This window comes from Symphalangus syndactylus, chromosome 12 (genome assembly GCF_028878055.3).
Source record: "Symphalangus syndactylus isolate Jambi chromosome 12, NHGRI_mSymSyn1-v2.1_pri, whole genome shotgun sequence".
NCBI classification, from domain to species: Eukaryota; Metazoa; Chordata; class Mammalia; order Primates; family Hylobatidae; genus Symphalangus; species Symphalangus syndactylus.
This window is the reverse complement of record NC_072441.2, coordinates 98,996,774-99,009,653: the sequence shown is the minus strand read 5'-3', so window position 1 is coordinate 99,009,653 and position 12,880 is coordinate 98,996,774. Positions and strand designations below refer to the sequence as shown.

The window sequence follows — 12,880 nt, the reverse complement described above, 5'->3', positions numbered from 1 at the left end:
GATGGAAGGGAAAATATGAGTGAGGAGACTATCCTAGAGACCAGTCAGTTGATGGAGGATGGGTGGGATAACTAGTAGGATGGGTAAAAAGTTTCATCCTTTTAAATTAGTACTGAAGGTCATTTTCAGGAGCATGAGGGAGTGAAGAAGAAATGACGCTGCAGGGACATACAGGTAAAAACAATTTTTAACCAAATTGCCTTTTTTTCTCCTTTCTCCCCCAACACGTGTACTTTAAACATTACTTGTAACATCCTTGTAATGGAAACAGTAAAAAGTTATTTTTTCCAAGAGAAGTCAGTTACGTTGATATCCTTATAGAATATCACTTACCATGTGGTGCCGTTTCACACTGTTTTTCAGAATCTGGAGACTACACTCTAGCCAGAAAGAAGGAGATTAGTTAAAAAGGAATGAACATAGACTCTTATCATCTTAGTGGGGCCTTATTTCCAAACCTGAAGCTACTATGACCTTGATGTCAAAGCCCAACAAGGACATGCACACACACACTAAAACTATAGACAAATTTACTGTGAGTATTACTGGACGACACTTAACAAAAAAATTAGCAGGCCGGCTATGGCAGCACATTAAAAGAATAAAAGTAGTATTTATTACACAGAGGATGGTTCAATAAAAGAGAATCTATAATACAATTCTCAACATTAATTGCTAAAGAAGAAATTCTACACAATAATTTTTGAGTTCCAAATTTATAAGATTTTAAATATAAACTTGATAACATTTGTAAATAAAATGGCTATGTAGTTCATGTGTTAATGTGATGGATAAAAAAGTCAGTACCAAGTGTAATTAGAAAATAAATAGAAGCCTTCTTATTAAGGTAAAGAATAAAACAAAGATTATCATTACTACCACTATCATTTACCATTTCTGGAAGCACCATCAAATATTATTTAAAAATAGAAAGAAATGCATATATTAAAACTGGAAAGGAAAATATAATTTTGTTTAAATTATAACTTCATAGGAAAAAGTATAAGGGGCTTTTAAATGTTTTAATGTTATCAAAATAATTTAATTAGAAGTGGAGTTATCAGTTACTGAAATGATTGATAAAATTGCCTTATGAAATTTTTAGAAACTGTTATGTTTTCCTTTGCTTGCTTGGGGGAGGTAGCCCTTTGATAATTATTTTATGTCTTCTATTTTAATTGGTATATTTAGATTTTCTAGATCTTCTTTGTTTCTTTTTTTAAAAAAAATAACTTTTATTTCAGACCTATAGGAAAGTTGCAAAGACAATAAATTCTCATGTATCCTTCAACCAGTTCCCTCCAATGTTAACTAACATCTTACATAATCATGGCACATTTTTCAAAACTAAGAAATTAACATTATTACAATTACATTAACTAAAATTCAGACTTTATTTGGATTTCACCTATTTTTCCACTAATATCCTTTTCTTGTCCTGGGATCCTGTCCAGGATTCCACGTTGCATTTAGTCAGCGTGTCTCAGTTTGCTCTGATCTCTAACAGTTTAGCAATCTTTCCTTGTTTATGACCTTGACACTTTTGAAGAGCACTGGTTAGGTATTTTGTAAAATGTACCTCTATTTGGATTTATCTGAATTTTTTTTCATATAATTAGACTGGGAATATAGGTTTGAGGAAAAAATATTACAGAGTGAATGCCTGCCTGTCTCATCATGAAAAAAATACAAGATTTTGAATTTATTTATTAGTCCTACTATTTTTCTTTTCCTGAATTCATCTTTATATGGGTCATTTTATTTCTGCCTTCCTTAGATTTGTTTTGTTTTATTTTTATAACTTCTTGCTTTCGATACTTGATTTCATTATTCTTATTTTTTTCTGGTTTAGTTTTCTAAGTATTAAAGGCTATAAATTTTTCTCCGTGACTCCTTTGGCTGTATACTATAGGGTTTGATATGTAGTATTATCAATACTTTGTAATTTCCTATTAATTTCCTCTTTGACCCAAGAATTAAATAGAAAACAGAAAGCTTACTGGACAAGTGGTAGGTTGTTTTTCACTTGTTTCATGAATTCATCATTAGTTTCTAATTTTTTGCATTGTAATCAGAGAATATGTCTTCTATTTCTACTTTCTGGAATTTATACAGAAATTCTAGCCTAATATTTGGTTACTTTTGTGAATGTTCTATGGGCATTAGGGAAAAAAAGGTACATTGTTTGTTATCATGGTTACAGAATGATGTATAGGTTTCTCTCTGTCATCTGCCACTCATACACACACATATACACAAAAATACCTTCTCTTATCTCCATCTATTATGTCTTAAAGCCTTACTTGTTTTTGGATTCCTTGTCAACATGCTGACAGAGGTGGATTAAAGTCTTCTACTACTAATGCTGCAAAAAAGTATCATGTATTAGTACATAAACCAGAAACTTTCCTACAGTTTTGTTTAGCTCTGTCAATATGGATGGTACTATGATATACAGTATGTGGATTGTATTAATTTTCTATAGTTATGCATCAATTTATCACAAATTTAATGGCTTAAAAATACGTTGTTATTTCAGTGTCTGTAGGTCAGAAGGTTCAGTCTCAGTTTAGCTGTAGTCTGCTCAGGGTCTCACACAGCTGGACTCAAGATGTCAACTTGGAGTGCTATCTCATTTGAGGCTCGGAGTTCTCTTTCAAGGCCAGTTAGATTGTTGGCAAAATTCAATTGTTTGAGGCTGTCAGATTGAAGAATCTATTACTTTGCTGGCTGCAGCTGAGGGCAACGCTCAGCATCTAGAAGCCGTCTGCAGTTTCTTGCCATATGACCTGTTCCAGAGGCCATCTCACACTGCCAAGCTCTGACTTCTGTCTCCAACCTCCAGACCCAGACTTAAAAGACTTATGTGATTAGGGCAGGCCACTCAAATACTCTTCCTTTTAACTCAAAGATAACTGATTAGTAACCTTAATTATAGCTGTACAGTTCCTTCTTCCACGTTATATAACATAATCATGAGAGTGATTTCCCATCATACATCATATTCAGCTTTTCATCCCATACCCTTCCTTCCTAAATATTTCAGCTTCAAGTGGAGGGATTGATATAAGACGTGGATACTAGGGGACAGGAATATTGGGAGCCATCTTAAAATTCTTCTTACCACATAGATTTTCATAATTATTTTATCATCATAATGGATTATGAACTTTTTCATAATGTGATGCATTTAAAAAATCACCTTTACTGCCTCAAAGCTTATTTTAAATCCTGAAATTCAAGTTTGTCTGAATTATGATCCCAACACCTACTTAGTGGTTGTTTACACTTTTTTGGTATTCCTTTTTTCCATCTTTTTATTTGCAACCTTTTTGAGATACTTTGTTTTATAAGTACCTCTAGTATGTAACATATTGCTGGACTTTATTAGTGATTTAACCATATTTCTTTCTCTTTCTACATAAGTTCAATCCATTGTCATTTATTACATAACAGATTTTGTCACTATATTTTGTATGTGCTTTTGTTCTTGTTGTTGTTACCTTTAAATATTTTATTATTTGATGTCTTTCTCCTTACTTCGTATGTGTGTGATGTGGTGTTTTTGTGTGTTTCTTTAATAAGAAAGGTTTATATTCCTGTTGTAATGATGTTTAGCATTACAATAACTTCTTATATTTATTCTTCAAAACTTTAGACAGAATCTGTTGATTCCTAAATATGAGCAAAGATGAAATTACTTCATTTCTATTTTCTCTTCCTGTCACTCCTCGTACAATTTTAGTTGATTTATTAGTGAAACCTTTATGCATTTGTGTTTATATTGCTTGTTTAATAACCCCTAGGCTTTAAAAATGAAATCAATGTGTTTATTAACTTCCCTTTATCTTCTATTTTTATTATAATCATTATTAGCGATATCATCTTTATACTTTCAAGATGTATAATATTTACATTCAGTTCTGTAACAATAATCCTACTTCTTTTATGTCTTAGCCCTTCATGTAAACAGATTCTATGCATACTGCCAGACTTTCCCCATTCATTTCTTGTTGAGCCAAAGTTCATTTTCTTTGACTTTAAGAGAGACTCATGAGAATCACATTCCTTGATTTTTTTTCACATTAAAACTGTTACACTGAGTTAAAGTCTGGCTGCATATAATACTCTTCAGCTATAATGTTTTCATAAGGATTTTACAGACATTGTTCCATTGTCGTCTAGCATTGTTGTGGAAAAACTACTTTTTTTTCTCCTATATAGATCAAATGAACCTTTTTCTCCCTCTCTGGATTTCCAAAGGATTCCTTGTTTATTTTTGAAATTAAGTAACTTTACAAGGAAAGAGCTCATCATTGATTGACTTAATTTTTCTAGGGACATAGTCTGCTTTTGAATCTATATGTTCATGGAACATTTTATTAAAATTTATTTACGTATTTTATTCTCTTCTGTTATTTTGGTTCTTTTCTTTAGTGATATCTGTTATGCTTATGTTTTATCTCATTTCTAAAGTCTTTCTAGCTTACCTCAGTTTGGTCCTTAATTCTCCTTAGCACATTTTTAGCAATATTCATTTTATTTGCACTGTTTCCAACATCACTTTTGGCCTTTTCAGAGTATTTTTAACACTCCGTTTTTTTCCTGAGCTGCACTTTTTCTTTCCTAAATTCTTATATATCTACTCTGAGATCACATTTTATAGATAAAATCACTCCATTAAATTAAAAAAGGTTTTATCTGCCATTTGATATTTTTCCAGTTTTTAATTGTCATTGATTTTTTTACTTTTCTACTTTTTTCTTGTAAAATATTTGTTTAGATCCTGTATTGATTCTTTTAAAATTATTGTTTATTAGAATACGATGGGCTACTTCCAAATCAAATATTTTCAGGACTTTCACCTGGAGGAATTTTCCTCTTGATCCAGCATAGTATATGTAAATTTGCTCTTTTAGCTTTACTTTTCCCCAACTATTTTACCCTGGCAGCATTAGAGCTACTGCAGAATTGGCCTCCTTTACCCTGGCCCACCTGCAGGCAACAACAGCTTGTTTGTGTGATTTCTTGTTTAGTTCAGCTTCACCAGCTTATCTTTGGTTCAAAACCAGAACCAAAGAAGGTTTACTTAGTGCATGTATTCCATTCCCCTTTCTCTGTCTAAGCTACTCACCTTGCTTTCCTCATATCCCTATCACCCAAGAAAAGCATCAGTCATCTATCCAGGGAGGTGTCTCTGGGTCCAAACATGTGAACAAAAGCCCTATTCCAGGCATGTCATATTTCCATACAATTCAGCGGTTACTCCACGACTGGAGTGCTTTCCTTGCTGTTTTTGAATATCCTATATTTTAGTAAATGTATGTTACTGGCCTACCCTATCAAGCACTTTGCTTTAGAAAAGTTTCTTAAAAATTTTCACAGGATTAAAGACATACAGAAAGAAATTTTAGGACAAATCTAAAATTTTACCCTTGATAAAATTACTGGTATTCTCTGGGTGTGTGTGTGTGTGTGTATGTGTGTGTGTATGTCTACTCTACACTGCTGGAGGAAACCGTAATTGCCTCCCCTGAGGCAGTTGCCAAGCAAGATAGTGCTGAGTCTTCTCAGGGGACTCACCCCCACCACTCTTCTTTGCTTCTAGACCCGTAACTAGACTCAAGTTCCAGAATGCCCCTAAAGCCAAGGTATAAAGTGTGACCCATGAGGAAATGTGCTACACTCCAAAAGAATGACTTGAGTTTTCTTATTTCTACAAGCAGAAATCCTGGGAACCTGTGTAGAAATGGATATTAAAGCTGTGGGATAATGGTGGAAGAAACAAAAAGTTGAATTAGGCCAAATTTATTGGTATGGGCTCACTAAGCAGATATTCTGTATTTAATGGTGCAGCTCAGGGAATTAGAAATGGCTCTAACTACTTGTTTGGTTGATTGGCTAAAACATGGACCAAAAAGTGGCCAATGAGGAGAAAGTTAGAAATGCCAGACCTGTATAGCTTACTGTAGAAAAGGGATTCAAAGGCTTAGGGCGATTGGAATGTTAGAGTGAATTTGTCATTTAAGACCTAGTCCCTCATGCTGGGAGTGTCCAGAAGACACACCTTTCACCACTACAGCAAGCAATTTGTGACGGAAGTCCCAGCATCCTTGAGGAGATCTGTGCTTGCTCTTTTCTGTAGATCAGACTCTACTATGGTGGAAACTGCAGCCACTGAATGAGGAAATGTAAATGTGGTGAGAATAATTGGATTTCAGGGTGGCAGGGGCAAAGGGGAAAGTTCAACAGCCAATGGAAAGATGAGTGCGGTTGCCTTAATGAACAACAAAAAGTCAAAGCAGCAGTCAAAATAGTCTGATTCTTGTGAACCTATGGTATTGGCTAGTTGATCATGGTGTTCCTAGAAGTTAAAGAGGTAGGAGGCCTATTAAATTCTTATTTGATTTGAATAAGCATAAAAGTTCTAGGTCAAGTGAACAAAAATCTAACCTAAATAAAAAATTGAGTCATGATCCCTCAATCATTTCCCAGGCTTAAGCTGGCTTATAAATCCAGAATTCCTTGAGTGAAGGGGAGGCTGGGTCCCTTTGAAGAAGGACCTTAGTATACTACCAAAATTTATACCGTGAATCTTTCTCCCAGACTGCCACAAAGGGACCTATGGCCTTTTCCAGGGTAAGTGTGCCTTGGGGAAAGGAAATAATCAGACCTTTTGGGGAGTACTAGACAATGTTTCTGAACTGACAATAATTCCGGGAGACCCAAAATGTCATTCTGGCCCTCCAGTCAGAATAGGGAACTAGGGAGGTCAGGAGATCAATGGAGTGTAGCTCAGGTCCTTCTAACAGTGGGTCCGGTGTGTCCCCAAATCCATCCTGGGTTATTACAGAGTTATTTGTTATAACTGAGGTTATTTCCTCAGTTCTGGAATGCCTAATTGAAATAGACAAGCTGAGTAGCTAGTGGAATCCCCATACTGGTTGCTGGAGCAGTGGAGTGAGGGATATTATGGCAAGAAAAGCCAAGTGGAAGCCACAAGAACTGCCTCTACCTAGGAACATAGTAAGTTGGAAGCAATACTGCATTCCTGAAGGGAATGCAGAGATTAGTCCCACCATCAAGGACTTGAATGATTCAGGGGTGGTCATTCGCACCACATCCCCATTTAAATTATCTATTTGGACGGTGAAGAAGATAGATCTTGGAGAATGACAGTGGATTACTGTAAACTTAACCAGGTGGTAACTCTAAATGCAGTTGCTGTTCCAGGTGTGATTTCATTGCTTGAGCAAATTGACATATTCCCTGGTACCTGGTATGCAGCTATTAATCTGGCAAATGCTGTTTTTCTCCATCCCTTTCAGTAAGGTGTACATGAAGCAGTTTGTGTTCAGTTGGCAAGGCCAGCAATACACCTTCACTGTTCTACAACAGAGGCATGTCAACTCTCCAGCTCTATGTCATAATTTAGTTTTCAGGAGTCTTAATCACCTCCCTATCCACAAACATCACACTGGTTCATTATATTGATGACATTATGCTTATTGGACCTTCTGAACAAGAAGTAGCAATACACTAAACTTATTGGCAGGACACCTGTGTGCCAGAGGGTGGGAAATAAATCTGACAAAAATTCAGGGGCCTTCTATCTCAGTGAAATTTCTAGGGGTCCAGTAGTGTGGAGCATGTTGAGATATCCCTTCTAAGGTTAAAGGTAACTTGTTGCATCTGGTACCTCCTAAAGCCAAAAAAGAAGCAGAATGCCCAATGGGCCTGTACAGATTTTAGGCAACATATTTCTCATTTGGGTGTTTTACTCCAGCGCATTCACCAAGTGACCTAAAAAGCTGCTAATTTGAATGGAGACCATAGTAGAAGAAGACTCTGAAACAGGTCCAGGCTGCTGTACAATCTGCTCTGGTACTTGGACACTAGGATGCAGCAGATCCAATGGTGCTTGATGCATCGGTGGCAGATAATGATGCTCTTTTGAGCTTTTGGCAGTGAGTTGAAGTGCAAGCCCCCAGGATTTTGGAGCAAAGCCTTACTCTCCTCTGCAGATAATTAGTCTTCTTTTGATAAACAGCCCTTGACATGCTACTAGGCCTTAGTAGAGACTGAATGCTTGACCATGTGGCACCAAGTTACCATGTGACCTGAGCTGCTTATCATGAACTGGGTGTTATCCAACCCACCAAGCCATAAAGTTGGGTGTGCACGGCAGTACTCCATCATCAAATGGAAGTGATATATATGTGTGATCAGGCCTGAGCAGGTCTTGAAGGCACAAGTAAATTACATAAAGAAGTGGCCAAAAGCCCACGATCCTTCCTCCTGCTACACTGCCTCCTCTTTATTAGCCTGCAACTATGGCTTCATGGGGAGTTCCCTATGATCAACTGACAGAGGAAGAAAACAGCCTGGTTTACAGATGGTTCTACAAGATATACAGGCACAACTTGAAAGTGGACGACTATATCCCTATAGCCCCCTTTTGGGACATCTCTGAAGGACAATGGTCAAGAGAAATACTCCCAGTGGGCAAAACCCCAAGCAGTGCAATCCTCCCTGTAGGCAGAACTTCCAGCACTGAATCTGAATTTTTACTTTGATTGGAAGGAGAAATAGCCAGATGTGTGATTATATACTGATTCATGGGCTGTGGCCAGTGATTTTTCTAGATGGTCAGAAACTTGGAAGGAACATGATTGGAAAATTGATGAAGAAATTTGAGGAAGTGATATGTGGATAGACATCTCAGAATTAGCAAAAAGTTTGAAGATATTTGTGTTCCCTGTACATAGTCACCAAAGGGCGATCTCAGCTGAGGATTATTTAATAATCAAGTAGATAGGATGACCCATTCTGTAGATACCAATTAGGCAATTTCTTCAGCCACTATTGTCATCACCCAATGGGCTCATGAGCAAAGTAGCCATCCACCATCATGTCATTCCACACAGCATTGCTTTTGATCAAGGAACTCACTTCACAGCCAAAGAAGTGGGGCAATCGGCTTATGCTCATGGAATTCACTAGTCTTACCATGTTCCCCACCATCCTAAAGCCACTTGTTTGATGGAATGGTGGAATGACCTTTTGAAGACTCAGTTACATCACCAGCTAGATATCAATACCTGGAAGGGCTGGGGCAAGGTTCTCCAGAAAAGTGAATACGCTCTGAATATGTTCAATTTATAGTGCTATTTCTCCTATAACAAGGATTCCTGGGTCTAGGGATCAAGGGGTGAAAATAGGAGTTGCACCACTCACTATTATCCTTAGTGTCCCACTAGCTTCCTGTTCCTGTGACATTATGCTCTGCTGGCTTAGAGATCTCAGTTCTGGAGGGAAGAATTCTTCCATCAGGGGACACGACAATAATTCCATTGAACTGGAAGTTAAGACTGCCACCTGGCCACCTTGGTCTCCTTGTGCTTCTGAGTCAACAAGCTAAGAAGGGAGTTATGGTGCTGGTTGGACTGACTGATCCACACTACCAAAGAGAAATTGGGCTACTATTCCATAATGGAGGCAAAGAAGAGTATGTCTGCAATACAAAAGATCCCTTAGTTTGTCTCTTAGTATTACTGTGTCCTGTGATTAAGATCAATGGAAAACTATAACCACCCAATCCAGGTAGGACTACTAGTGACCCAGACCTTTATGGATCACTTTAGCAGGTAAAGAACCACAACCAGCTGAGGTGCTTACTGAAAGCAAAGAAACTACAGAATGTGTAGTAGAAAAAGGGAGTTAAAAATACTGATTATGATGCTGTGATCCGTGCAGAAATGAAGACTAATAATTATGAGTATTTCCTTTTAATTTTGTTCTGAATACATTTCTGTGTGTATATATTAGATACCAAATATTTTTTCTTTTCTTATTCTCTTATCACATAATACAAAATGCAGTGACTTCATATTCTAGTATTTAAGTATCGTTAATGTTACATCATAGTGTTTAAGTTACAGGACATCAAGGAAGAGAGTAAACATCACTGAAGGACTTTATCTCCTTCTCTGAGAAGGGTTTAGTGCATTTTCAGTTGTATGCAGGACATATGTTGGAACAGGAATTAAAAGAAATTAAAGAATGTGTAAGCAGAAACTCAGCTGTATGTAAGAAAACCCAATTCCCCCTGAGAAAGAGAAAGAGCTGGAGTCCTTTAAAATTAACTGTCTGTTTTTCTGTGGCTAGTGAGCCTTATCTCTCCTCCTTTCCCAGGCATTATGAAGACCCTGTTTCTCTAGCTGTGCAGCTGCAAGGTCACTAGACAGATAAACTCAAGTTGTAAAACATGTTTTTCCTTGAAAAGTAAGACATGATGTAATGCATGTTTCAATTAATTGAATAACTGTCTTTGTTTTTCACTTCTGTAATATGCTTTCCCCTACACAGATCTCCCCCACCCCATGAAATGATTAAAAGATAATTTAACTCTTTGTTCAGGGCTCAGTCCTTTGGAGGTTAATCCGACTGGGCCGGTGCACCTCCTCAACCCCATCGGTCTCTCTGATTTCTTATCAATCCCACTACATTTCAATATGTTAAATGGAATTATGAGCTCTTATTGACTTTATTTGGAGATTAAATATGGCTTCAGGATATATATGGGTGCCAAATTTTCAACGTGGGAACTCATTATAGTTAGTTAATATTATGTGTCAAACTGAGTGAGCCATAGGATGCCCAGATATCTGGTAAACATTATTTTGGGGTATGTCTGTGAGGGTATTTCCAGAAGAGATTAGCATTTAAATTGGTGTTCTGATGATAGGAGATGACACTCCCTAATGTGGGTCAACATCTTCCAATCCATTGAGGGCCTGAATAAAACAAGAAGGCAGAAGAATGCTTAGTTTTCTCTTTGCCTGACTACTTGACTTGGGACACAAATCTGCTGCCCTCAGTACTCTGGTTCTCAGATCCTCAAAACCAGGCTGGAACTTTTATCATCAACTCTCTTGCTCTCGGGCCTTCAAACTGCACCATTGGAACTCCTGGGTCTCTGTCTTGCAGAAAGCAGAATCCAGGACTTCCTAGCTTCTATCATTGTGTAAACCAATAGCTTATAATAAATATATTTATCTATATAGTTGTGGTTTCTCTCATCCTTACTAATAAGAGAATCCTTACTAGTAAGGCATGAAGTTATGAGATTAATGAATAAAGACAAATTCTTCCAATTGCCAACTTTGGGAAGATTTCTGGATGAGGGCCCATAGTAATGTAATTTTCTTTTCTTTTCTTTTCTTTTTTTTTGTCTCACTCTGTTGCCAGGCTGGAGTGCAGTACCACGATCTCGGCTCACTGCAACCTCTGCCTCCCTAGTTCAAGTGATTCTCCTGCCTCAGCCTCCTGAGTAGCTGGGATTACAGGCGCCCACCACCACACCCAGCTCATTTTTGTATTTTTAGTAGAGACGGGGTTTCACCAAGTTGCCCAGGGTGGTTTCGACCTCCTGACCTCATGATCCGCCCACCTCAGCCTCCCAAAGTGCTGGGATTACAGGTGTGAGCCACCATACCCGGGCAGTAATGTAATTTTCTAATGTATTCATAGTTCTTTCTCTTAACAGAACAAAAATTAAGAAAAGTAGTCAGGATTAGAAAAAAAAGACAAGCTTTTGACCGACAGAAATATTAATAGGAATTCACTTACATATTTGTAACTTCTCTGTAATCACTGGTGAGACAAAGTAGTGAAGAGAAACTCTAGTATATTACCTCTTAGCCAAAGGTAAAATATTCTAGATAGTTATCAACCAAGCAAATTCTTTGAAATGTTGACACTTGTCATGGCAACTATATATTTCAAAGATTCCATTCTGGAATGAATGTGGTAGAATGTCCTGGCATGCCCAAGTGGCTACTAATGCTCGCCTGTCATTATTGAGGGGTGGGTAAGTTTCTGGTTTCTATGTTACAAGCACTGAAAGATAGTTCTGCAGACCAACAGTCCAGTAGAAGCTGGGCAAAGGATAAGAATGGAAAATTCACAGAAAAGGAAAACTGAATGGCCAATAAATATTTTAAAAGATTTTTAATCTCACTTGAAGTTATGAAAATACAAACCAATGAAATATTATTTCCCAGCTAATAAGTTAAAAAATACTAAAATACAAGTAAAAATTTAAAAAGATAATTTCAAATATTGGCAAAGATAAAAGAAAGTTGAACTTTCTCACACGACTGGTGGGATTATAAATGGATATAACTAGTTTGTAGAGAAACTTGTCAAGTTCTAGCAAAATCGAAAATCTACAACCCAGAATTTCCAGTTGTAGGTCCATAGAGTGTATAAACATGTATACAATTGATGCACTGAGACGCATGAAGGATGTTTATTGTAGCACTTTTTATAATAGATTTATTAAGATATAATTCACATACCATAAAATTTATCTTAAAGTATATAATTCAATCATTTTAAATATATTTACAGAGGCATACAACCATCATTACTATCTAATTTTAGAACATTTTCATTTAGAACAACCTCCAAAGAAACCCTGTACCTGTTAGCAGACATTCTCCCTCCCTCTGCCCCAAGTACCTGGCAACCACTAATCTTCTTTCTGTCTTCTGGACATTTTATGTAAATAGGTTTATACAATATATGACTTTTTATGATTAGACTGTTTGTTTTTTTATTATTGAGTTGTGATTTTTTATATGTTCTAGATGCTAGTCTCTTATCAGATACATAATTTGCAAATATTCCTCCTTTTCTATGGGCTGCCTTTACATTTTCTTTGCAGTGTCTCTTGAAGCACAAAAGTTTTAAATGTAAGTGAAATTTAAATTTGCCATTCTTTTTCTTTTGTTGCTTGTGTTTTTGGTATCATAACTAAAAAAAAAAGAAAAAGACATTGCCTGCATTCCCTGGCCCAGCTTCACAGAGATTAGAT

At 36.8% G+C, this 12,880-nt stretch overlaps 1 protein-coding gene across 3 annotated transcripts in view; it reads right to left on the bottom strand.

Annotated features, from left to right (window-relative positions):
• The window catches only part of MROH9 (maestro heat like repeat family member 9), a 124,173-nt gene extending 112,459 nt beyond the window's left edge, over positions 1-11,714 (bottom strand). For 2 of the 3 annotated variants that reach the window (XM_063627205.1, XM_063627204.1), the window contains exons 1-3: positions 11,632-11,714; positions 2,304-2,365; positions 334-380 (exon numbers count right to left, since the gene is read on the bottom strand). In XM_063627205.1, the coding sequence (XP_063483275.1) occupies positions 334-380; positions 2,304-2,328 (72 nt within the window). In that variant the 5' untranslated portion in view covers positions 2,329-2,365; positions 11,632-11,714. Of the gene's footprint in view, positions 1-333; positions 381-2,303; positions 2,366-11,631 lie in introns of those variants that run through there. The other variant, XM_063627206.1, reaches the window with a different exon arrangement.
• Between the last annotated feature and the right edge of the window lie 1,166 nt (positions 11,715-12,880).